The sequence below is a fragment of the Pelobates fuscus genome, chromosome 4, assembly GCF_036172605.1.
Source record: "Pelobates fuscus isolate aPelFus1 chromosome 4, aPelFus1.pri, whole genome shotgun sequence".
In the NCBI taxonomy this organism is placed as follows: Eukaryota; Metazoa; Chordata; class Amphibia; order Anura; family Pelobatidae; genus Pelobates; species Pelobates fuscus.
Genome location: NC_086320.1, coordinates 125,464,022 through 125,491,893, shown reverse-complemented (window position 1 = coordinate 125,491,893; position 27,872 = coordinate 125,464,022). Strand labels below are relative to the sequence as shown.

Genomic DNA, 27,872 nt, shown 5'->3' with positions numbered 1-27,872 from the left:
AGCAATCCGTCCAGGCCCTGACGCAGCAAAGCAGCCCCAAACCATGATGCCCCCACCACCATACTTCACAGTTAGGATGAGGTTTTGATGTTGGTGTGCTGTGCCTTTTTTTCGCCACACATAGTGTTGTGTGTTTCTTCCAAACAACTCAACTTTGGTTTCATCTGTCCACAGAATATTTTGCTAGTACTGCTGTCGAACATCCAGGTGCTCTTGTGCAAACTGTAAACGTGCAGCAATGTTTTGTTTGGACAGCAGTGGCTTCCTCTGTGGTATCCTCCCATGAAATCCATTCTTGTTTAGTGTTTTACGTCTTGTAGATTCGCTAACAGGGATGTTAGCATTTGCCACTGACTTTTGTAAGTCTTTAGCTGACATTCTAGGATTCTTCTTCACCTCACTGAGCAGTCTGCGCTGTGCTTTTGCAGTCATCTTTACAGGACGGCCACTCCTAGGGAGAGTAGCAGCAGTGCTGAACTTTCTCCATTTATAGACAATTTGTCTTACCGTGGACTGATGAACAGCAAGGCTTTTGGAGATACTTTTATAACCCTTTCCAGCTTTAGGCAAGTCAACAATTCTTAATCGTAGGTCTTCTGAGAGCTCTTTTGTGCGAGGCATCATTCACATCAGGCAATGCTTCTTGTGAAAAACAAACCCAGAACTGGTGTGTGTTTTTTATAGGGCAGGGCAGCTGTAACCAACACCTCCAATCTCATCCCATTGATTGGACTCCAGTTGGCTGACATCTCACTCCAATTAGCTCTTGGAGATGTCATTAGTCTAGGGGTTCACATACTTTTTCCCACCTGCACTGTGAATGTTTACATGGTGTGTTCAATAAAAACATGGCAACATTTCATTCTTTGTGTGTTATTAGTTTAAGCAGACTGTGATTGTCTATTGTTGTGACTTAGATGATGATCAGATCACATTTTATGACCAATTTGTGCAGAAATCCATATAATTCCAAAGGGTTCACATACTTTTTCTTGCAACTGTATATAGCAGATATTATTAGAGGATTCCAGATAAGTATGAAATGCAGGACGGTAGTGGGTGTGGTGGCCGATTTTAAGGTGGGAAGTGGACATAATATTGATTGCCTTATGATAGGAGAAGTAAATTAGGATTTATATTTTGTCAGGCCCAGGGTAACCCTGATCATTGATACAGTGTGGATGTCAGAAAAATGGGTGGATCCCAAGACAATATAACGTCCTTAACATAACAATATAGTACCCTAAAATTAAACTTGAAGGGACACTCCAGACTGTTAAATCACTTTAACTTGCTGAAATACTTTGTGTGACGAGTGTGGCCTATACTTTAGTTTTACAAAAAGTGCAGATTTCAATAGAAATTGTCACTTTTTTATAAATTGTTTATTTGACCCGCATGGCTGTCAATCAGACAACCGGTCCTGGTTTTTCCTGGTTTGTTGGACTCAGTGGAGCTAAACTAGAGGCAGCAATTGTCCAGAGCACCTGCCTTGTAAAGACTTCTCAATGAGCAGCATTAGGAAGTCTGTGATTGGACAGTTACAGAAAGTGTGGGCGGGGTTAGAAGTGGAGGTCTTGCAAAGGCTTCAGACAAGAGATCTACAGCTTTTGCAAGTTGTTTTTAGATCTAACACCAATGAAAAAAAGTCATAATTAAATGCAAGTATGTTTTCATTGGAAACATCTACTAAAAGTTGATATTTCTTAAAAAAAAATTGTGTCTATATTTTATTAAATTTTTTCAGCTTTTCCTAAAGGGACACTCCACTGCCCAAATAGAAATAATGTACAGATTTAAAAAAAAGAAATCTAAAGTAAGCTGCTGTACCAGTATAACACTTGCTTTGTTGTATACACTGCAAACCCCTCCCCCCCCAAAAAAAAACAAAAAAAAAAACTGGAGTTGCCCCAACAATAAAAATCACCGACTATAGAGTGAGGGAAAAAGTATTTGATTTTGTATTGATTTTGAACGTTTTCCCACTGACAAAGAAATGACCAGTCTATAATTTTAATGGTAGGTGTATTTTAACCGTGAAAGACAGAATGACAAAAAAAAATCCAGAAAAATGCATGTCAAAAAGGTTATTTACAAGGATATCACTTTTTAGTAGATGTTTCTCCTTGTAAATTTGTGGAGGAGCTGATAGGCCAACAGCTTTCAGGAAGGAATCCGCTTCTGACACCGCAGTCAACCAGTAATGCTCGGGGAGTTCCCCACTTGTGTGGGATTGTAGCAACTCGTAGCTCTTTAGTTACCATCTTCAGGGATGTACGCCATTATGATGTGGGGCGACAGAGGTAAAAAAATAAATATTGGGAGTGTTGATCAAAATAAAATCTTTACAGTTCATTTGAAGAGATTTGTTTCTATAATTTTTTTTTTTTTTTTAGGTTTTAAATTCTTTATTTGTTGGTGCATTCAGTTAATACAGTCACTTCTTGTGCCACAACAGCAATAACAAGTAGAGTGCGTAACATTGTTTAAACAAGTTTGTGGAATATAGAGGTACTGCACACATTTTTTAAACAGATAAGTAAACAAGGTTTTCTCTCGGGCTTCATAAAAACAAAAGGCTACTTTCCTGGCTAGCAGACAAGCTTCGTCCAGTGGGCACAATAACAGTAAAGCAGGCTAGGACATAAAATTACATAACTGAGCTTAACACTTCTATCACAGTGTCTGGCTACGCACGGTCATGCCGTTAATGTAAGTTTAAATGTGCTACGCTAGGTGAGAATGCAATGCGATTAAAATAGGTAACCAGGGAGTACAGGCTAGTTCCTCATGTCTGAGCTGTGGATCACGTTTTGGTAACTCAGAGAAGCGAACTAGGCATGAAGGTTAAAAACACAACAACAAAAAAAACAACAATAATAAAATAATAATAAAAAAATAATAAAATGTCGCTTGTCTTACAAATGATTCGAGAGTATGGAGCCGTCTCTACATGGCTCACTAAGTTTGGTACAGGCTAAACATTCCTGGCTAAGTCTGGCACGTAAAAACTAAACAAGGTGAAAACAGGTTCAATAGTGTGATCTATAATACTAGCTGTGATTGCAGGGCACATTACTATGCACTTAACAGGCTATTCTTAAGCATGGGACGTATTGGCAGAGTAGGAAACCCCAGGATAATATGGATTTGATATATAGGTAAGGTAAGCGTGTCTATTTCAGGGTTGAGTAAAGCAATATTTCTTTAATATGTCCCTGTATGTCTATAGGGCACCATGTGATGTGGTTGCCGCGAGTGTCCTTTGGTGGTTGCGGTCATCTCTGTATGCTGCTTAGCCGATGCCCTGCGATGGGAGGCTGCAGAGGTGTAAGTGCTTTAGTAGGGCATGTAAGTCCTGCTGGGGTAGGGCAAAGTTCTGCTGTGTTAGTTCCGGTGTTGGGCCCGTTCTCCTATTGCCATAGGTACTTGTAGTTGCGTTGCGGGTAGTTGGCGTTTTGTAGGCTGGATCTCCCCGTGTTGTTGGCAGGTTCTGGTGTCGTGATAGGAGCCTACCTCTCGGAGGTTGCTTAACGTGTCTTGGTTTCATGTGGGGTTTGGTTGGAGCCTGTATGTTCCTGCGGGCTGCCATCACTGCTTGTTTCAGTCTCTTACGAGCGGGCGGGAGAAGTCTCCGTCGATGGCGGCAGCGCCATCTTGTGGTTACCTTTGGGTGGGAGACAGCGCGGCTGTAGCTGGTACATGTGGGTCTCTCTCTGGGTAGGTTCGCTGGCATGTTGCCCTGCCGCTCTCTGTGTGCCAGTTTCTCCCAAAAGGCGTTGAAGATGGCGTCCAGCCGTGTCAGGATGTTGGTCCCCTCTCTACCGCCATTGTGGTCGCACGTGGCGTCCGCCATTTTGTGGGCCTGTGTGGCTAGGAGTTGCTTGTGGGGCTCCGTTTTCTGCGTCTGCTTTTGCCAAGCTGTCTGGCGAGGTTGGACCGGGATCACCCCCACCGGTCCTGAGGGGGGGTAGCGGGTGATCAGTGGCTCAGCACCCCCGGCTTGGAGGCGAGGGGGTTTCTATATTTTTACATCACTAAAAAGGCCAATGTATGTTTATATATTTATTATATGTTATTTTTATATGCAAAATTTTACCACATGACAGGAGGCTTCATATTTGCATATCTTTCTTTACTGAAAAACTCCAGCAGCATAGAAACAGTAACAACCAATCAGAGAAAAGATATGATGCCCATAAAAGGCCCTGTCTATGACATCACTTCCTCTTTCTTTGCTGCTCCAGCCATCAACAGGTCAGAGTAATCATTACCTCTCTATCTATATACCTGTCTTATCAATTATTCCATAATACTATTGTACTTTATTCTCACCCTGACTACCTATAACCTGTCCCTTTCCTTTCCCTATATACAGTCCCCTGTTTTCATCGAATTTGTCAGATTTATTGTTTTAGTGTATTTGTATTTTGTCTCCGTTCAGCAGTCCGCGGGCGTCACGGCTGTCCGTGCCGCACTCGCCGCGCGGACCTGCTCTCTTTTACATACAGGGGGCCGGGTGGGGACGGGTGGGGGGTAGCCGGGGTTAATTTCGCTGTTTGCCGCGTTTTCTTCCAGTCCGCTCGCGGCCGCGAGCGGGCAGTTCTTACACACGCGGCCGGCGGCCATCTTGGATCTCGCGGCTCGCGAGATCCGCGACGGCCGCCCTACCTCACACACGGCAGTTCGGAAATCACCCGACCGCCGCAACGAACATAAAAGATTGCTTTTAAGGCATTCTTTTCTGCCCTAATTCTCACTCACTTGCAGTTGTATACCACTGAGCGATAATATCCTCAAGCCCTCTAAGGACCTTTTTTCTATACGGAATCTATGTGAAGGATGTAAAAAGCATGCACTATTTATGATTTATAAGGTTGTGAAGTGTATTGTTGTACACATACTATGTAAGGGATCCCTGCAGGGACATATAACATTACACCTCCCCTCAGGGGTTCTGGTACTACCATACCCTTCTGCACTGGGTTTTTTTTTTTTTTTTCCTCCATGAGTTCAACTCCCCTGTGCAGCAAGAGTTCGATCTGCTGTGTAGTTACACTCTGGCTAGAGGATCGTGTGCTGATATTCTTTAACGTTTCCCTGTTGCGATTTTTGCCACAGTGTCTGCCAACAGTGTCTGCCAAACCAATATTTACAGGCAGACATTAAAGGAGATACAATGTTTTTCCTATACCCCAGGATCTTTATGTCTTTGTACCTTACTCAGGGTCACTCTATATTACTATACCCTATCCAGGGTCATACTATATTACTATTCCCTATCCAGGGTCATGCTATATTACTACACCCTGCACAGGGTCATACTATATTACTATTCCCTACAGGAATCACCCGATCACCGCGCCCTGCATCTGGATTAACCCCTTCAGGGTTTCCCCTCTCTGGGCACATTCATTTATTGATACTATTATAATTTGTTATTCTCAGGGATATATCTCTCATGGTGCTTTACACTGGATGACTATATGTTGAGCACGCACACAGTCTATGTATTATTGTGAAGCCATACAATATCACAGTTGTTATACGAAACGTATACTGTACCTATAACAAGATCAACTATATCACTGTACCCCACAAAGGGCGTTTTGTATTACTGTACCCTGCAAAGGGCATATTATATTATATTATTGTACCCTACAGAGGGTCATATTATATTACTGTACCTGACGGTGCAAATTTATGTGGGTGTCCTCTGGGTATTGTTTCATGGCACACCACCTGGGGTGACCCCCCAGATATGCATGCAAGGTCATTCATAGACCATTACGTTGATGTGGGTGCCCTCTGGGTATTTTTTCATGGCACACCACCTGGGGTAACCCCCCAGATATGCATGCAAGGTCATTCATAGACCATTACGTTGATGTGGGTGCCCTCTGGGTATTTTGTCATGGCACACCACCTGGGGTAACCCCCCAGATATGCATGCAAGGTCATTCATAGACCATTACGTTGATGTGGATGTCCTCTGGGTATTTTTCATGGCACACCACCTGGGGTGACCCCCCCCAGATAGGCATGCAAGGTCATTCATAGACCTTTACGTTGATGTGGGTGTCCTCTGGATTACCACGGCACGCCACCCGGGGTGAACCCCGATGGAGTGCACGAAGTCCTACGCCTCAACTTTATCACTGATTACTGCATACATATTTGGATGTTCAAACACTGCCTGGCAGTTTTACATTAAAGCAACGGTACCACCTTGCTGGATACGACTTGCAGGCAGGATCATGAGTGTACTGAGTGTATTGCGGAGTACCCTTCACAGAGACACATATCTGTACATTTACTGTACCTGGCGTACATATTGAACGTGGGTGTCCTCTGAGTGAATTTTCATGGCACACCACCTGGGGTGACCCCCAGACATGCATGCAATACTTGTAAGGTGCCAACAACTATAATGCGGGTGTCCTCTGGGTTACCATGGCACACCACCTGGGATGACCCCAGTCGAATACACGTGGGCCCTGCGGCTGCAGACCTTATGGAGACAGGTCCCACGCGCTTCTATAATAAGCCTGTATAGTTACACCCGTGCATACAGCTCTGGCGTGCATTTATGGTGAACCCGGCTAACCGGACCAGCACTACCGGTCAATCGCGCCTACGCCACAGCTCCCAATAACCGGATTAAACTGATGGAGATGACCCCTCTACACTTGACACGAGTATTTCATACATTCAGACAATCTGAGGCAGGCAATTCAAGCCGCTTTACCTGGGTGACCCCCAGTGCTACCAGGAGTCTAGCACCCCTATGGGCTGACCCTCAAACACTACACCCACTGACTGCCACTATCTCTCAACAGGACGAGAACGGGTCATGGAGAACACTCTCAACCCCCTAGGACTTCTAGGCATTGATAAACGACGCAGTAGCGGCCTCAGTGGCCCATTGAACAAACCAAGTAGACAGAACATCGGGAATCCGCGACCCTGTCCACCACGCACGTTGGACATAATAGATCACTCACACGAAGACAACTCGCCATCTGAGGAAGTGGCATAAGAACGACTAGTATTCGGCCCAGAAGCACAAGACCTACTATTTGACGGCGGGAACTTACCCACCACGCTAACTTTAGCCCACACCTCCCTGAAGCATATCCTCCACACCCCCTCGGGGAAAGGTGTTTGTTGGAGGGCTGGTCGGTAGTGGAACCGAACCATCAACCGCTTCATCTACTAGTGAGTCAACCTATCATCAAGGGAACTCCTACGTGGTATGCAAACGCTTCAGGATAAAAAAAAAAAAAAAAAAAAAAAAAATCAACCTTCTACTAGACCTCCTGAACGATAGCGACTGGTTTACACATCGGGACCCCGAGGACACATACTTGTCAATATCCGCTACCCTATACTACCTCGTTTTTCTTCCGATCCCAGTGATGAGGACTAACACAGCAGTTTACGACGCTGTGGTACCCACAAAGCTACTGAAGCCGGCGAGGGCTCACATCCGCGAATTTGGACGTGCGATGTCTCGTGTACACGGAAGACTTGCTGACCCCTTGCGAATCCAGGCTACGTTTGCAGTCCAAGTTGACTTTCACGTTCTGGACTACACGTGTTTTTGGGTAGTACGCAGACAAATCACTCCCCCATCTGTGTCGGGTCAGTTCCTCGGTTTCGACATCGGCTTGGAGAACTGCGTTCCGCGTCGGTCCCCGACAAGATCACCCCTATACGGATGGATGTTGGACACGCTCTAAGGTTGGATACGATTCCTCTCAGAACATTCACCAGATTGTGGGATTCCTCTCCTCCTCTCCTCCTCCATACAATCGATATTCCCTGGCTCACTACACTACGGGGCCATGCAACGACTGCTGGCTAGATACGTACACGCCGGTCACTCATGCGACCACTGGATCCCACGGTCGGCAGAAGTGAGGACGGAATTTCAATAGTGACTACTTCACTTGCAAACTTGGATCGGCAAATCGATCTTTTACTCTTCCTCCGGATGCGAAGTGTTGGATGAACCCATACAAACGGACCCAACCGCTCTCCACAATGGCAAGGGTGCTTCTATACACACGCACACACAGGATATCGCTCCTGCTCATGACACCCCTCGGATAATGCCAACCGTGGTTCCCGGATCGCCTGGGGACGTCTCGCGAAGACCCTCTACCACTCCCTACCTCCCCTCTAGTTGGACGGGACCTCAAGGGGAAGCCCACTCCTTTGTCATGGAAGGACGACTGGCACTAGTGGACTGGACGATTTCAGGGCCTCCTGAAATGTCCACGACCTATTGCATCAACTAAGACCTCTGATGGGACTCAGGCCCCCGGCACCAGGAAATGCTATATTTCTGCCTGTCCAGCCTGGAGTGTTTGTTGGGTGGAAAGGGATTCCGATCCCTTTGCCGCACCTGCCCCACCGATCCTTAACTATCTGTCACACCTGGTCTCGTTGGGGTGGTCATATCGATCCCTCAACGTGATCGGATCCGCCATATCGGTGGCGCACGTTCCGGTACAGGGCGGACCAGTAGGTCAAGACCCACTGGTTTGTCGACTACTACAGGGTGCCGAATTATCGCGACCCGGCACCCAAGTATTCACACCGCTGGCAGGTGGATGTGGTGCTGTGATTCCTTGGGGGAATAGCAGGACAATCCTTGTTTGTCACGGAAACGACTTTTAGCCAAACTAGCCCTCTTGTTATGCCTCGTCTTATTTAGACGGGTGACGGACGTTAGGGCTTTCGACATGGATGGTTTTTCTCTATCACACCAGACGGGATTACCTTTACCATATCGAGACGAACTAAGTCCAGTTCATCTTCGGTGTCATACCCATACTTTGTGTCAGACACCAAACTAGGTGTGGTCGGAACACTAATAGGGTATACCGAAATCATTCCCCTTCGTATTCATGCGACGGGTCTACTCCTGACTTCTTACGTGGAACCTCATGGAGGGATGCCTACCGCTACACTGGCCAGATGGAGCCGCTGGCTATTGCATCTAGCGGGCGTCGAACCTTGTGTCAGAGCCCACTCGGTCAAGGGAGCGGTGGCCCCACAAGTCTTTCTCGGCCGACGCTTCCCTAACCGACATTATACGATGCGCGGTTTGAGCGCGAGAGGATACGTTTAGAACGCTCTATTTCGGCAAACATCTCATACTTCCTTCACACTGGTCAATTCTAAGCTTTAAAAATGCAAATATGAAGCCTCCTGTCATGTGGTAAAATTGAAGATTATACTAGCTTTAGTGTACTAATAATCTTAATTTTAGTAATGACAGGAGGCGAATATTTCCCACCCTATAGGATCCCTCCCATGTTTTATTGGGTTGAACAGAATATGCCCTTTATGTTCAGGAAGGTAAGTACGTTATGGTTGTATGTTTGTTACTTAGATATGTGGCTTGAGAGACTTGTATAGGTTGAATATTTAGACATGTACCTTGAATTATGTTGTGTTTATAGACTCTTAAATATCATTGCTTTAGAATTAATATATATTGATATGTTACTCATTCTAGTATCCATTGGTATATCAGATTCTTAATGTTTATTGTATGCGGACAAGTTATCACGCCAGAGTCCTTTCACCTTTTTCTTTTTCTTGCAGCGTGAACGTTCTCTCATCAAGATAAAGACTCACCTTCCATACCTCTACATCACGGAACTACTGGAGTTGATTATTCTAATATGTTGTGGAACTGTTGACGTATTATGATTATGTTTATTGTTGCTATTTATTGTTTCGCTTCAAAGAAAGAGGAAGTGATGTCATAGACAGGGCCTTTTATGGGCATCATATCTTTTCTCTGATTGGTTGTTACTGTTTCTATGCTGCTGGAGTTTTTCAGTAAAGAAAGATATGCAAATATTCGCCTCCTGTCATTACTAAAATTAAGATTATTAGTACACTAAAGCTAGTATAATCTTCAATTTTCTTACAGGTTAACCACAGAAAATATTTTTAATATGTATGTACGTGTCATTTTAGTTTTGTTTACACAGAGCAAGCAGATTGATTTGTAAGGCTGATGGTGTGAATTATTGAACAATAAGTAAACCATTCAATTTTGTTCCTGGCAGAGAGGAGAACCGCCTTTATTGCAGAACTGCAGAGGTGTCGAACCGCTTCCTCCATCAGCGCCGATCCTTTTACAGGTTAGAATCCCAACACTACAAATACATGGGTTGTAAAGAGACCTTGCTATCCATGACAATGTATATCTGTAGGTCCTATTAATAGGAACAACTAGTTAACTGTTTACTATAGCAGCACTGTACTTTCCTTGTTGTAATGGATTAGTCAAATAGTCTGTGGACCTCGAGTAATCAGCAGGTCCATCTCTAACCACGGTGGAACCCCAAGGTCCATGGTGCTCCATAATGATTGGAAGGAAAGTAATGACTGTATCAGTTGGAGCATTGCATGAGTTGTGAATTTATACTCCTTTTATGTGAGATCGTACCTTACTGGCCTTTGCAACTGCTGTATCCATTGTATCAAGGGTGCTTATTTGAAGACTGACATTTTGAAAGAATTGGGATTTCCACCAGAAGAGAGTGAACGATTAAGGACACCCATGATAGAATAGAGGGAAAGAGGGAAAGAAAGGCTAGGATGCAGAAGTGGTGTTGGGCGGAATTGCTTTATGGTGAGAACAACAACATGAGATTTGTGATATCTTTTTATAGTGCTGTGGCTTCACACTCCTATTCCCATATTATCTTTACTGTGTACATAATTAGTCACAGTTTGCCATTTTCACACACTAATAAACTGAGCTTTGTGGGGCTTGCTGCAAGGTGCAATGAACAGTACTTTGTGAAAAATAATGTAATTTAGAGGGTCTGAGTAATATCTTCAGGAGACTCCTAACAATATTTGCAACATTACCCTGCCCCTTAATACTTTTGGGACATTTAATGGTTTTCTTATCTGGTGGAGTAGAAGATCTCCACTTCTGTGCTCTTTTAGACTGTCTATGCCAAAATGAGACTTTCACTAAATTGGGAAGTAACTGGGTAGCTTTTGTCCACAGATAGGAAGCCTCTGCACGCAGTTTGGGAGATTGGCCGCCTCCCCCGACTTCCGAGTGTGCAAGGCCTCACCTGTATCCCAGGGCTGCCCCCTCCGTGGTATGCCTCGGAGGGCTCTGCTGCCGGGTCTGTGTATGTCAGTAAAGGGCATTTTGGCGCGCCATGAGTGGGCTGTGAGTGCTTAATATGCAGGAGGAACTCTCTCACAACACGGCCGTCCACTATGCGCCCTAGCCCCCGTAACACTGTACTGTATTTATGTCAAGTATAAAGCTTTACATTAAATTTCAACAACATTTTGTTTCACTTTCAGCACTATCCCTTGTATCGGAAAAGTGACTCTGAATGCACAGGTGAAGATTCAGCTTCACAAGATGAAAAGAACAACCTCTTTCAAGAAAGATATGATGTTCTTTCCCACGAAGCATCTGAAAAGGTTTGACACTTAACCCTTACTAACACTCAATGCCATTACTTCTCAAACCAGTTTTCAAGATCCACCAACATGCAGGATTAGAGATTTGTGATTTGGGGTCTCTTATATTCTAGCCAAGGGGACCAAATTTCCTTACAGGTAGGGAGTTTCCCATTTACCTTATAAAAATATCTTTCCATATGTTCTTGATGTGTAATCTGATTAATTATTCTAGGCCATTCCAGAGGTTCTAGTTTCCACCAATCTCTAGCGATATCTTAACCACCAGTAAGATATTTACCACAAAATATTTACAGTGCTTATTCATCTCCGGTAGATCTAGATGGAAAAGCCATATTTGTGGCTTGAATGTAAACTCTACCTCTAAAATGTCAGCTAATTTTTTTACTACTTTAACTTTAATTTCTCGCAGTTTCACCAAATGTGGTATATTGAACCCTGCGCCTGAAAACATATCCAGCAGCAATCTGGAGTAGATTTATTAAACTTGCTAATGCGTAGAGGATCAAGATACCCACGGTTCATCAACTTAATATATACTTCCTGTAGATTAATGAAGTGTACACTTTTTTTTTAACCAGTTCCAGAACTTCCTTCCAATTTTCTTTTGAATTATAGACTTTCATATCCTTTTCCCATTTCCTCACTGGTGAGGTTAATACTGTTTCCTGATTATTAATAATACATTTTTTCAACCTAGAGATTAATTTATAGCTATGTTGGTTATCTATAAAATCCTCTAGTTGAGTTGCAGGGGAGACACAATAAGCCTTTAAGATTTTTTTTATTCTAAGATAGAGAAAGATATCTCTATTTAATAAATTATATTTAGATTGTATAACGTCAAACGGCAATATTTTCCCCTCTATCGTAATGTCGGCTAAGGTATTAACACCTACATGATCCCATCTAGATACATCTAAATCCTGTATATAATATTTAAGAATTTTAAGGGATGTAGCCTGAGTGACATAGTCTTTAGTTCCTAATCTGGCTCTGACCGTTGCCCCAGTCTTAACTGCGTCTTTAAGTAACAGATTTTCTAGATTTAAATGTTTAATCATAGACGGCTTAATCCAAAAAAGATATATTGGATTTGAGATTCCAATCTGAGAACTTTCACAATGGAACCAACCCGCTTTTTTATTTTTCCCCAGGCCTTCACATGTGTGAACATATTACATTGTGTAATAGATTCAAATTGGGAAATCCCAATCCCATTTGGCTACTATCTCTTTAAATTATTTTCTGCACAATTCTGGGTTTCTTGCATCCCCAAATAAAGGAAAGGAATAATTTATTCAATTTTTCTAGGATGGACCCCGGAACCCGAAGTGGAATCATTCTGAACAGATATAGTATCTTAGGGACCAAATAGGGTATAACCAGATTGTTCCTATCCACGAGACCTCTACTTCTTCAGTTGAATTATTTGCTGATTTAGGTCTTGCAATAAAAACTCATAATTTTCTGGAATAACTCGTTCTAAGTCTAGCATTAACTTAATGCCAAGGTAGTCTAACCAATCTTTGCTAAAAATAAATTGGGATTTACATTGTAAGGATTGTTTTTGAGATGATGATACATTTCTGCTCACAATTTGGGTCTTAGATTCAACTTATAATTCGAGTACTGTGGAAATTCATTAATAACTGAAATTACTGCCGGAATAGAAATCTCGGGTGTGGTCAGTGTGAGTAGAATGTTGTCTGCGTAGAGTGTTACTTTAAACTTATGCTTGTTTACTTCGATGCCCTTTATCTCCTCTGTTGATCTTCTCTTATCACTGCTAGATAGATAAAGCATATAGCAGAGGAGATAAAGGGCAGCCCTGCCGTGTACCGTTTTGGATACTGAAAAAAGATTAACTTAAAAATGGACCTAGAAGACTAAATAAAGAGTGCGCAAAAATAGCAATAAACAAAAAAGTGGATAACTACAAATGACAGTATATAAAAACAAATAAAACAGCTGCTAAAAAACATAAAAAAACTTTCCCAAGTTTCAATTTAAAATTGCAAACCCCAGAATCGGCACCTAGTGAATATTCCCCTGTGAGATCTTCTCCAGGGTATCACAACAAATTTGTACAGTCCAAGTTCCAAAAGTGGGTATCAGTATAGCAATATATGTCTCAACAGTGATGAAGGTATAAATCTTTTAACTGTGTCCACTTCTGTGGCAAAGCATGATGAGTTCTGTATGTACCTTAAAATTAAGCAAACAGTAACATAGTGTAACACTGTAGATTTATTGTACCCTATAAGCCCCCCCATTTAAGAACTCTTACAAGAAAAAATGGTGGTGCTTATTTACCACTAAAACAGCAAATGGTACACTCGAGCCAGCCAAGCAGTCAAAAGGTTACCAGTTCCTTGGGAAAAGACAGCATCTGCTTTGTGCACTTGAGCCGACTGTCTACGATCTGCGCCCGGAGGAATGCCAAAGGTATCTCTCGCTGGGAGGCAAAAACCTTGTGTGTGGTCACCAGATGCTGGAAAGAACGTCCGGCACCATCAACGCATTTCGCCCTTTTGAAATGGCCTTTTTCCAGATAGGTGCTGCGGCACTTCTGAACAGTTTTATACTCTGTTATCAGAGCGGAATCAGTGATTTCTTAAAGATACAGACATCTGACTAAAAAAGTGTCTCCTTAGATCACTTATAACGATAATATATGAAATATACAAATAAAGCATACTCTCAAGACATTGTTCCATAAAATGTACATGACAGAATTTTTTTTTTTAATGTAAAATACACATGTAAAAAAAATGTAAAATAAACACATAACATCAAAAATCATCTTGAATTTAACATAACAGGATGATCTACTGCAAATGTTGCACTGATGCTTTGTATAGGAAGCTATTATCGATCATTCTCTTTGCTTTTGAGTATATGTTGCACCCCATTAAGACTAGCAGTGGAAAATTGTATAGCTAATTCATATTTGCTTATTAATTGTTAGGACGATGGATTAACCATCTTGTGATATCTATATTCGGGTCCTGTGTTGTATACGGACCAAAAATTTGTGTGGACGTGAATAGCTTCATCTGGACCCCCAGTTGTCACTACCCATCTTGGCTGACAAGTGTCCTATAAAGTCAGTTCTTAAGAGTAAAAAAGAACTGTTCCGACCCAGGAGTATGTAGATCCCAACTGGAAAAGGTGAAGCAATAATTTATTGAAAAAGACTATGACACACAACTTTTTTTTTTTTTTTTAATTCTTTATTTTTTGTCGTGCACAAGTTTAATAGAACAGCCTTGGTTCGCCACAACAGTGGTATCAAGGTATGCATAAGTACATTACATAACATAGGTTGTGACATTCGTTAGACAGGCACGTTTTTATGTTGAGCATAGTGACATTGTAAAATTACACCGCTTATTATAAACTGAGTTGGTGATTAAATGCCCGCTCCCAGCTTAGTTTTAGCAATTGCTGCGAAAATATCAACACTTGCGTACCATTGGTTAGCTTGTCTTGTATGGGGTGACATGGATTGGCACCATAAGAGTAGGTCTGAGCTATTGTCGCAGCAGTCTCCTGCAGGATAACCCAGTATGGGCAGAGTAACCTTTTCCCGTTTAGTTTGATAAGTCGCTGCAGAAATATTAGTGCCAGCGCATCACTGGTCTTTGTAGCTATGGGGTAACATGTATAAGCAGTAGGAGTAAGTAAAGAAGATTATCTCAGCATCCTTTAAACAGATAGCAAGGTAGGAGCAGATTAAATTATATTATGAACAATATGGGTTCAGGCAACATGAGATTATGGAGCCCCAGGATGGTAGCCCTCACCCAGCTCTCTTTGTGGGATCTGTGCGAAGGGTAAGTATTGAGTGTTCCCAGAGAACCGGGAAAGGGCACCATGCCCGACGCACACTAGACCGGACACAAGGTCCCATCCCCGGCAGTCCGATTGCGTTCTGGCCTAGCTGGGAGGCACGTAATTACTCAGTCACGCTTGATTAGCGAGAAAGATATTACATATTAAGCATTTGCACAATACGGCATTTGAGCAATGGTACATTTGTGGGTACATAGTTATTCAGCTTCGTACAGTACTGTACCGGTGAGTGATGAGTATATAGTACAACATTTATGGCTATAGATGCTCGGGGATTAGACAGTGGAAAAACCCAAACCCAGAGTGTGGAACAGGCGTTGTGTGTAACGTGGATAGTGCGATTCTAGTGCAGTCAAGTGTCGGTTGGCCTTCCCTTGAAGAGGGCACTGCACTAGCGTGGCGTACTTGCTAGAAGATATGCGGGAGGGCGTGCCTATGTATTAGGGCGTTGGAAGGGTCGCATCGATTTGCCCGTACCTTTGTACTGCTCTGGCGGTTTGTTTAACAGAGGGGCACAGTTGGGGTCCATACCCTTGTGGGTCTGTCAAAAACGTCCGGTGAGGTTAACTGAGGGAGTGTACGGAACCCGTTGGTTTCGTGGGCGCATGTCAGTGTGTGATGCCTTATGTGTGGGTCTCGGGTGAGAACTTAGTGGTTGCTTGTTTGATTGGGTGGTGCCTCGCTGTTGGCATACGAGTGTACTTGTCAGGGGGACCATTGCGGCCGCAGGGAGATGACGGCCTCTAGCTGGTCGTGTGTGCAAGTGAGTGATTGACGGTATGGGGATAAAAATGGGGTCGCTCAGTGTTGGCGTTGCATTATTATGGCCAACAGTTTTCTGGGCCTTGGAGTCACTATGGCCATTACAGGGTGGTCGTATATGTGGTGCTAAATTGCAGAGCTGAGGCAGTGGTGGAACAGATAACTGAAAACCGGGAAAAAAAAATAAAAATAAAAGGAATATGGGGGGGGGGGGGGGGGGGGGAGATGAAGTAACGACTGTACGCAGCCGTGGTAACAGGAAGGAGACCCCGGTAAACCAATATTATATATAACATTTGTGTTGAACATCAAAAACAGGCGTCTCAGTAAAGTTAAAGAACCATATAAGCGAAGATAACCTGTTAGTCCTTTAGTCCTACGTGCGGTTATCAGACTGTCCTTATTTTCTAGCACTGTAGGCCAGAGCGTTGTCTTGTCTCTGTTAATAGAGGCTTTAGGACTATACCTCTGTGTTTCTCCGGTTTGTGAGTACTCCATCAGTCCGTGTTCAACCGAAGGGATGGAGACCAGGGGTGTTGGTAGGGGTCATCCCGGTTTCGCCGGGTCGGCCCTCAGCATGATCAGGTTGCGGCCTCAGCTCCGGAGGTGTGGGCCTGGACCCTGGGTACAAAGTCCCGTGTGGCCTCGGGATTCCAGCCGTGAGGGTTTCTTGGGCGTAGCAAGTCCAGTGGCAACCCCAGCGCCTGCAGGTGATTTGTTGCTTCTGGCAGGTCTTGAATGGTAATGACTGTTTCTCCGTGAGGTATTAGAAGTGACCGGGCTTGGCTCCAGCGGTAGCTGATGTTCTTCGTGCGTAGTTGAGAGGTAAGGGGTCGAAAAGACCGTCTCCAAGCGAGGGTTCCCCCGGATAAATCAGCGAAAAAGGTCAGGGCCATCCCCTCGAAGTTATACGGGGTTTGTCCCCTGAGGGCCGCCAGCACGGCTGCCTTGTCCTTGAGGTTGTGGAACTGTAGCACTAGGTCTCCCGGGGCTCCGGGTGGTGCCTTGGCAGGTAGTGGGAGTCGGAATATTCCCTCTAGTTGCGTTGCTTTGGCTTGCTTTGGCGTAAGTATGGCTGTCAGGAGGCGCCTAGCAAAATGCGGGAGTTCCTCTGGTGGTACCGACATCCCGACTCCCCTGAGTTTTAGGTTTGTCTGCCTCCGCTTATCTTCGAGTGTGTCAAATTTGTTTTCATACTTGCGGCTCTGTTGTGTGAGCTCTTCTACTTTCTGCTGTAGTTCGGTGATTTGGTTCGTGTGGGTCTGAGTTGTATGTTCTATCTCACCGAGACGGCCTGTCAGTCCCCGCAGGTCTTTACGAAGCAAGGCCACATCCGCCGAGATTTTCGTTTGGAAATCCGCCATGATCTCCCTGATGGCCGCCAGTGTCACTGGGGCGGCATCGGGTGTCCTGTGCGGGGGCTCCGGTTTCGCTGCTGGCTGCCGTACAGTTGCCAGTATGTGGTCTCCGTCGTTTTCTTCCGACATTCCGTCGGAGAAGTCGGAGCAGCCTCCATGAAGGGACGCCATTGCGGCCTCCTGGGCGCCGCGTGCCTGCTGCCAGAGGTCCCCGATGCTTCGCCCTTGTTGGGGCCGGTCGGGTTTGAGCCTTTTCGTTTTCTTGCCCATTAAATCTGTAGTAGGGGCTATTTGAGTGCCCTTTGCCTCGATTTTTAGGGTTTTTTAGGATTTTTTGCTGATCGTTTGGTCGGAGCTCAGAGGCCATGCGACTATCCGCTCCTGTGGTTAGGCCACGCCCCCCGTCTATTTTTTTTAACTACTTGACACACAACTTTTAAACACCGTTTTAGAAAAAGTGGAAGGTATAGACCATTCCACACTCTTGAGAGATAAAAATATGCATAACAAGGAGCCAACGGAAAAAAACATTATAATTCGTTATGCCCTTTTGTATTCAATTATAGTGCCGAAACACATCTTTTAAAGCAAAGTATCTTTAGACACTGGCATCTGTTATGTCAAAATCCAGTTTTGGCCCCCCATTTACCCGATAAACCCAGGGTTATCTGTAGAGGGGAACCAACATTAAAAAGTAAGTTGGGGGGGCGGGGCCTGCCAGCCGAGCTAGCCAGACGCACAGGCCGTGAGCTCTGGCCAAAACGAGCCTAAAAGCGACATATTTAACCTGCAACCGGAGTTCCAGTAGCCCAATTCAATGACGGCTCACGGCACAAACGGGTGGGAATCAGAGGAGACCAACTCCGGCTACCATCCCGACGCCCTGCATCCCCCCCCTATGGACCGGTGGGGGTCATCCCGGTCTCAGCTGGAGACACTCTCGCACCAGCGACGGGGGAGTACTCAACCTAAGTGTGGGCCGCATGCTACATCTAAGATGGCCGCCGAGCCACTACCTCCAAGGTCCCAGGAGAACCCAGAAGCCTGGAGGGAGCGATTCAACGCCAACTTTGACCGCATATGCCAAGAATGTTGGAGTGCAGACCTCCCCACAGCAACCCACCTACAGCACAAGTGAAGCCGGCGGAAGAAACAGCCCCCAGACCCGGCGTAAAGCCAGAGCACAACAAGAAGGTGCGCCTACCCTGCCGCCCGACATACCAGGGGACACTGTGGACATTTTAACGCCAGGTACCACTACACTCCCGCAGCCCAACCTCCCACCTCCAAAAAGCCAAACGACCGAGATGTCCCCCTGCCCTAAAGCTCCACTCTGCCCCATCAGCAGTAACCCAGAGGCCTTACAGCCAGCCACCGTGTACCCAGAGAAAGGGGCTAAATCCAGGGCGGCTACCCGGAAATCTCAGACCGCAACAACAATACTTGGCATCACCATCCAAAGAGCAATCTGAGCACCCTTCTCACCTCTCCATGCCACAGCTGCTGGTTCCTTGGACACCAGCTACACCCCAAGGCATCATCACACCCAGGACTGGCAAGGGTTAAGCAGGACTTAGCCACAACACAGCCAACACACAGCAACTATAGCATAACTCAGCGCTGTTAATCTTAGCATTGTGCATATCTAACGATATATCCTTTTCTCAACTGTAAGATGTGTATACCCCTGCCTTGTTTAAATCACTGCCCACAAAACCAGATATGGGACCAAGCTTAGCTTAGCAATTCCCTCACACTGGTTGTTTTAGTTACTCCAGCTTCTTATTGTCTAGCCCAGGGGTAGGCAACCTTTTAGCAGCACTGTGCCGATATAGGATTGTGATGTCCTGTAGCGTGCCGATCCTATTTTTTTAAAATTGAGGTGTGTATGCTGCCGTATTCTGCTTGTTATTTTTATTGTAATTGCGTTGTATCATGGTATTTGTGCGTATGTGAGCTATTATATTGTATATGTTCTTTAGTAGTTTATGGTATCGTGTATGATACATATGAATGTGGGCTGTGTATGAGGGCTGCTTGTGGAATTGTGTGTGGATGGATATGTCACATTGTGTGTTTGGTAGTGTCTGGGGGCTGTTTGGGGTATTGCATGTGAGAGCCTGCATGTGGGGTTGTGTGCATGTGTGTGGATTGTTTGTGGTGTTGTGTTTGTGGGGATTGTGTGTATGTTTGTGTGTGGGCTGTTATTCTGCATTTCTGTGTATATCTAGCAGTGTGGGTGGCTTCCCTGGGTTCCAGTGGGGACCAGACTGGCCAGGTACAGGTCAAGGACAGGAGCTGCAACACCAGCTGCGGGCTGCTCTACTACAGTGTAGATTCCCATTCACAAGTGCTGGGAGAAAGTGATCTCAGATGTGCTGTGAAGTGATCTCTATGTGCTGCAATGCATAAATTGAGGATTGTCCTTAACCACCTCTTCGTATTAGCAGATATCTGAAGTTTTACTGGGACTCCTGATAGGCCAGAGCCTGTTTGGTTCTAGCAGCCTCGAGTGCCGTGCAAAGACACCTCGAGTGCCGTGCATGGCACTAGTGCCGTAGGTTGCCTACCCCTGGTCTAGCCTGTATAGCCTGCAAGATATCCAACTTAAAAACGAGCCACTAGTTTAATCAACAACAATATCTCGACTAACTCATGCTGTACAAACTTGTTGTTAGCTTAATCGTTTACTATAATATAAAATTTCATGCTGTTTTACTAAATGATGCAAGTATTAGCTCTAATAGTAAATGTAATATGGACTGACAGTGAGAAATAAATATACCCAATGGGATGAAATAACAGTAGGGCTGCGTCACATACAAGGGAGCGACTTATTAAATGAAACCGAAAAGATATAACTGGTATGTGAGCGCTCCAATTAATTATGCAGATCTACATAAAAATCAAGATGAGAATATCAATAAACTTAAAAATGACCAATCTCGCCGAGATCACCACAATGACCACCATAAACCACAATTGAATGTACTGGGTGAGTCTTATCTGAATCAGAATACTCTACACATATATATAAGAGTATAACAAAATATCATTTATTGTATAATAAACCAATCATAAAAAATGAAACAACATCTCAAAACGTCCAATATCAGATGTAATCGTGATGAATAGTAAGGGGCCCCTTATTCATATTCTTGTCGACAAAGGACTGATGTAAAAAATCCGAGATGTGCACATTAGCATAAAAACTATATGTGAACTCAAAAAAGTTCAAGCAGTAGGCTCCAGTCCAGTCCGTGAAAAAATATATAAGTGGATAAACGGATAGTGCCCAGACGACCAAGCCGTCTTACGGAGAGGGAGCTCAAACACCAGCCAAACACCCTGGTCAAGACTAAGAGGGAAGCGATAGGGATGGCCCCAAAGGTGAAAAATCACATCCAGATATGGAAAACTATGGGGATATCACTTCAGCAACTTACCCTATCCGTCCGACCATCGGGTGAGAAACTGGGAGCACATAAACTCCAAACCGTGAGGGCTGCAGGAAAAAGGCCGTTCTCGCCAGGTCGCTTGCCGAAAATCAATGGCGGGTCGTAAAGGACGAATCGGCTGGGAAGTTCAAATCCGTCGGCGGTGTGGTGAGGTAGCAGACAGCACGTCTACGCGTTTCGTCCTAGCTGGAGGACTTTTTCAAGACAATGTCTGCTGTCTAAGAGCCGGGTTTATATACCCACTCTTAATTGATTCATAGAATGGTCATGATTGTTAATTGATTCATAGAATGGTCATGATTGTTAATTGATAAACTGAGATCATTACAGATCTAAAGTAAATGGTCATAATTGTTAATTGATAAACTGAGATCATTACAGATCTAAAATAAAATATGCTGCAAGTGGATAGAAAAACACAAAATATAATAAATGAAAACATATATCCTTATTAGGACAATCTCATATTATTAACATCGAAAAATTATATATATATAGACATAAAATAAAGATTAAAAATATATTTTTATTTTTACTTTTATTTTTACTAATAAAGTATTTCAATCTCAAGTTTAACAGAGATAATTAATCAATCTTGATTTGTGAGCCTTTTTTTTTAAAATAATAATAATGATAATATAGTTCAATTGTTTTATAAAAATCTGTTATTTATATATATTAGATTAGGAACAAGAACATTAAAATAAATGTTGAGCACTATATTTTTGTATATATATTTATATGTATAATTAAGAAAAAGAACATTGGAAAAAAATGCTGAACACTCATATAGGATTCATATAAGTGTTAAAGAGACCATGGGGTCTAAGGTGAATCGTAATATATATGTGGTTCCCGATTCATCCTCTCCCACATATAGAGACAGTGAAAGATCTTTCACTCACAGGGACAAATAAGTATGTCTTCCAAATTTTAAATGTTACATTCCACTTCTTCATTTAACCCATTAGGAGTAAGTGTGTTGAGTCTAAAGATCCATTTAGTTTCTGCTGTAATTAAGGCTAATTTTCTATTGGGTATATTCTCTGCAATATGCTCGATGCCCATTACTAAAAGCTGTGAAGGGTTACTGTCATGGGCCATTTGGAAGTGTCTGGCTACTGGAGATTTTTTATCACGGTTGCTGATGGCTCGTCTGTGTTCCCTATCGCTTCCCTCTTAGTCTTGACCAGGGTGTTTGGCTGGTGTTTGAGCTCCCTCTCCGTAAGACGGCTTGGTCGTCTGGGCACTATCCGTTTATCCACTTATATATTTTTTCACGGACTGGACTGGAGCCTACTGCTTGAACTTTTTTGAGTTCACATATAGTTTTTATGCTAATGTGCACATCTCGGATTTTTTACATCAGTCCTTTGTCGACAAGAATATGAATAAGGGGCCCCTTACTATTCATCACGATTACATCTGATATTGGACGTTTTGAGATGTTGTTTCATTTTTTATGATTGGTTTATTATACAATAAATGATATTTTGTTATACTCTTATATATATGTGTAGAGTATTCTGATTCAGATAAGACTCACCCAGTACATTCAATTGTGGTTTATGGTGGTCATTGTGGTGATCTCGGCGAGATTGGTCATTTTTAAGTTTATTGATATTCTCATCTTGATTTTTATGTAGATCTGCATAATTAATTGGAGCGCTCACATACCAGTTATATCTTAGCTCTAATAGCCCTCAAAGTCATCTTACATGTATCATTGAATGTATCGCAGTCCTTGCATTTGCTGTTGTGGCAATGCAGGATGCAATGTAACCTCATGCATGTTCAAAAATAAAGAATAAAAAAAATAAATAAATAAAAAAAAGTAAGTTGGTACGTCCTACGAAACCTAAAGTAGGAAGACACTTTTTAAATACAGAGAAAGGCTTCTTTAAACGTGGTAATTGTTATGTCTGCAAATTGACCAGCTTTTCACAAAGTAAAACCACCACATTTCAGTCCTCTGTTACAGGGCACAAGTTTAATATAAAAGATTGTCTCACGTGTAACACTAAGCAAGTCATCTACATGTTAGGCTGCCCTTGTGTCCTTAAGGTATGTGGCCAAACAAAAAGAACATTAAAAATCAGGTTGAGGGAACATGCATATAACATCAAAAGAGAATCTGAAAAACATTCGTTGTCACAACATTTTAAGACCCATCACAACAGTAATCCAGCTTTACTCACATATTGTGGTATTCAAAAAGTACAAGTACCTTGGAGAAGAGGTGAATTAAATAAGAAGCTAACTTACCAAGAGATGTATTGGATCTTCAATCTGAAAACTTTGGCCACTTCAGGGCTAAATGCTGAACTAGAGTTGGCAAACATTCTGTCATTTCCCTTGAAAATATTTTTTTACCTCTATTCTTTATTAGTTGTTACATTAGAATTTAATATTATTTATGATTTTATAAAAATTCTGGATATTTATCCCTTACCAGACTCTCTTATTACCTTATATCCTTTTCTTAAATATTATCAATATTGTTTTTGATTATATGTGGGTCCCGATCAGAAGGGGGCACCACGTGGTAGCACATAAGAACGCTTTTTTAGGGACGGTAAAATAAACGGCATTTACAAAAGACCCTCTTTCTAGAGAGGTCTAGAGATGCGAAACGCGTTGATGGTGCCAGATGTTCTTTCCAGCATCTGGTGACCACACACAAGGTTTTTGCCTCCCAGCGAGAGATACCTTTGGCGTTCCTCCGGGCGCAGATCGTAGACAGTCTGCTCAAGTGCACAGAGCAGACGCCGTCTTTTCCCAAGGAACTGGTAACTTTTTGACTGCTTGGCTGGCTCGAGTGTACCCTTTGCTGTTTTAGTGGTACGTAAGCACCACTATGTTACTGTTAACTTAATTTTAAGGTACATACAGAACATATTGCGGTTTGCTACAGAAGTGGACACAGTTAAAAGATACCTATACCTTCATCACTGTTGAGGCATATATTTCCATACTGATACCCACTTTTGGAACTCGGAATGTACAAATTTGTTGTGATACCCTGGAGAATATCTCAAAGGGGAATATTCACTAAGCGTTGACACTATGGTTTAAAAATGGACCTGTTACCTGGATGTACTAAATCGGACATTACTGTTTTAAGTAAAAATACAGGTGTTAAAGGGACACTATAGTCACCTGAACAACTTTAGCTTAATGAAGCAGTTTTGGTGTATAGAACATGCCCCTGCAGCCTCATTGCTCAATCCTCTGCCATTTAGGAGTTAAATCCCTTTGTTTATGAACCCTAGTCACACCTCCCTACATGTGACTTGCACAGCCTTCCATAAACACTTCCTGTAAAGAGAGCCCTATTTAGGCTTTCTTTATTGCAAGTTCTGTTTAATTAAGATTTTCTTATCCCCTGCTATGTTAATAGCTTGCTAGACCCTGCAAGAGCCTCCTGTATGTGATTAAAGTTCAATTTAGAGATTGAGATACAATTATTTAAGGTAAATTACATCTGTTTGAAAGTGAAACCAGTTTTTTTTTTCATGCAGGCTCTGTCAATCATAGCCAGGGGAGGTGTGGCTAGGGCTGCATAAACAGAAACAAAGTGATTTAACTCCTAAATGACAGTGAATTGAGCAGTGAAATTGCAGGGGAATGATCTATACACTAAAACTGCTTTATTTAGCTAAAGTAATTTAGGTGACTATAGTGTTCCTTTAAGTGGGTGCTTAGTGCTAATGCACAGTACTCTAACATCTAGGTGGGGTCCCCTTAACCTTCACCAGTAATAGAAAACACAAGTATATATTAGACGGAGTATCTTACATGCACATACAGGAACAAGTCTTTATTTTAGGTAAACCCCTACAATAAAACATAAGAGAAAGACAGATAATAGTGCAATATCGTTTGAACTTTTAGTTAAAGTGCCAAATCTCCGATAAATTTACACTCACGAGTATGGTGCCAATAGGTATTAGGCTCAGGTATTCAGCTGTATGTGCATGTAAGATACTCCGTCTAATATATACTTGTGTTTTCTATTACTGTTTTAAGTCTGTCTGACAAAATTTTTTAAAATAATTTCACATCTATATTTATTAGTGAAACGGGCCTGTAGTTTGTAATTAAGCTCGGATCTTTCCCCACTTTTGGAATTTGGCAAATAGAAGCCTGAAGCATCTCTTGAGGTATGTCCCCCTTTCCCGCAAAATAATTGAACATTCTGACTGGCAACAGGTAAATCACAGGGTCCGCTATCTTATAGAACAGTGCCGTAAATCCATCGGGACCCACCGATTTCCCTGCTTTCAATCCCAGTATTACTTTTTTTTAACTCTCCAATAGTAAAGGCTTGGTTTAACATCTCTTGTTTCTCTTCTGAGATTCTTGCCAAGTTTAACCTCTATGAGAATTTTTTAAACAATGTTTTGGGTATTTCTTTACTATTTATATTTTATATAGGGATCTTAAATACCTCTGCTATTTGTGAGGGGTCCAATAAGATTTTATTGTTGACTACCAGTCTTTGAAACCTAGATCTTTCTAGTTTCTGTTTTAATTTGTTAGTAATTATTTTATTTGCTCTGCTGTTACTATAGTACCCTTTCTGTTTGGAATTAAAAATAGCTTTCTCTAATCTTTTTGGGCTTTGTTTATCAGTTCTACTAAAATCTTATTAGGAGTTGATTTGTTTAGTCTTTCTAAATTAGCTAAATTTATATATAAATCTGCGAGAGGTTTTCCTTTTATTTTCTGCAGAGTTACATAATTTTTAGTTAAATACCCCGTTATAGTACATTTCAGAGCATTCCATAGAGTTGGGTCAGAGACCTCCCTATTATTAAAACTTAGAAATTGTTGGATTTCATCTACTAATTTTTGTTTAGCTTCTGCAGAACATAATTTGTAATAATTTATTTTCCACTCCGCTCTACCACTGAATTGCAGGTTGTTCTTCACTTTACAGTAGACCGGAGCATGGTCAGACCACCTTATATTACCAATAGGAGAGGAACTACAACATTCCAGACAGTCAAACTTCATAAAAAGAAAACAAATCAATCCTTGAATACGATGGATGTCTACTGGGAAAAAAAAGTATAATCTCTCTGCAGTGGATGCTGCATTCTCCACAAATCATAGAGTTTATGCTTTGTCATACATCTAGTTAGTTTTTCTGCGTACTCTTTAGTTTTATTATCTATCTTATTCCCTTTCATTAGTTTTTTATCCAGATTGGCATCCGCAGTGCAATTCATGTCACCCCCCAATTATTAAGAATCCTTTGGAGAATCTATACACTTTTTCCATCAAGGAATTCAGAATTTTTACGGGGAATTCATTGGGAGCGTAACAATTTACAAGAGTATACAATTTTTTTGTTTACTTTACAAACCGTCTGCCTCGTGAAAAATATATTCGAATTGTAATGCCTTCGATATTATTATGACTACTCCTTTTTTCTTCTCATTCCTTAAAGCTGCTTCATAAACTATTTGGGAATTTTTTACACCTCCAAAAAGAAGAGCTGTGACAATCCCAGTGCATCTCTTGTGCAAAGCAGATATTCATCCCTTCTTTAATCAGTAAATTATAGAGATAGGCTCTTTTCTGGGGAGAATATAGTCTCTTGGTATTGATTGATAATATGTCAATCTTCATTGAGTACGATACCTATCCCCAAAATGCCCAACTTTTGCCACTTCCTTGCCCCCCGATTCCTTTATTCCAGCGCTCCTGAGAAAACCTGTTACGCATCCCAGGCATTCCAAATCCAATCACACTTAATGCCCATGAGGATACTCTTGTATCCCTCTATACCAAGCTACCCCAAACTCCAGCCCTCAAGATGTTGCTGAACTACAATCCCCATGATTCTATGAATGAAATAGATAGGTTGAGAATCATGGGAGTTGTAGTTCAGCAACATCTGGAGGGCTAGAGTATGGGGAAGCCTGCCCTAGACCAATACTCTGAACAACTGAAAAACAGAGTACATCTATGTGCAGGTGTTGAGTTTCTAAGGAGAGGAGTTTACCTTATCTTATTTCCCTATTTTTACATAGAGATCTTATTCACAGGGAGTATAAAACTCCATGGGATGTACAAGGGGGAATAATACAGGGAAAAACCCTACCTTTATTTAAACTAAGTAAAAAAAAAAGGGGCAAACGTGTATCCACTAGGGGAAAGGATAAACACCAAAATTATGGTGTAAATCAAAAAGAAAAATACAATGTCCCTAGAATGCGCCTCTTGGAAAGAGTGTGGTACAGGAGGGTAGGTACAGGGCTGTGTCTAGAGAATACAACAAACAGAAAAAGTGTGCAGATATAGGCGCTTAATATGAAAAGCAGAATATAGAGTATTCAGCTGCTGAAAACACTCAGTGGAAATCTCAATTCCACTATTTGCAAAGTGTAACAAAAAAATTAATTGTTTAGGTGATATGCCGCACCAACTAAACACAACAGTGCGAGTGCAGCACTGTATAAATTGTTACTTACCCCTTCAAATTGTATGGCATATAGTTACATGCAATAAAAGAGAAAATATACAAAATTGTGCAATATGTTTAAAAAATATCCAGAGAGTGAAAAATGTGTATATAAACTCACTCACATGTTATAAAGCCTTTTTGGATATAGGCTCTAAAGTCTAGGCTTTTGGGGCCCTTTAAGGTGGCTTCCAAACCTCCTTCTATATCAGTTTTTCTTTCTCAGAATTATATGGAAGATAAAAACAATACAACCATCTAGGTGCAAATAATTTGACCCAAAATACACAGAGGAAATCAAATTTAGCAAGAAATTTGCTCACCTTTTTCGGAGCTTGTTTAGTATAACTGGCACCCAACTTTATATGTGGTGTCAATTATTAGGTTGACACTGCCCTGTGGGAACCTGGGATTCTGATGTGGTAGAATGAGGATGGAAAGTAACATTTATCAAGCGATTTATTGCAATTTAAAAATAATTAA

The 27,872-nt window shown here is 42.3% G+C and overlaps 1 protein-coding gene across 1 annotated transcript in view; it reads left to right on the top strand.

The window, feature by feature from the left end:
- MPPE1 (metallophosphoesterase 1) overlaps positions 1-27,872 on the top strand; it is a 123,906-nt gene that overhangs the window by 59,945 nt on the left and 36,089 nt on the right. Inside the window, exons 7-8 of the mRNA XM_063451594.1 lie at positions 10,092-10,166; positions 11,359-11,481. Of these exons, the coding sequence (XP_063307664.1) occupies positions 10,092-10,166; positions 11,359-11,481 (198 nt within the window). The remainder of the gene's footprint in view (positions 1-10,091; positions 10,167-11,358; positions 11,482-27,872) is intronic.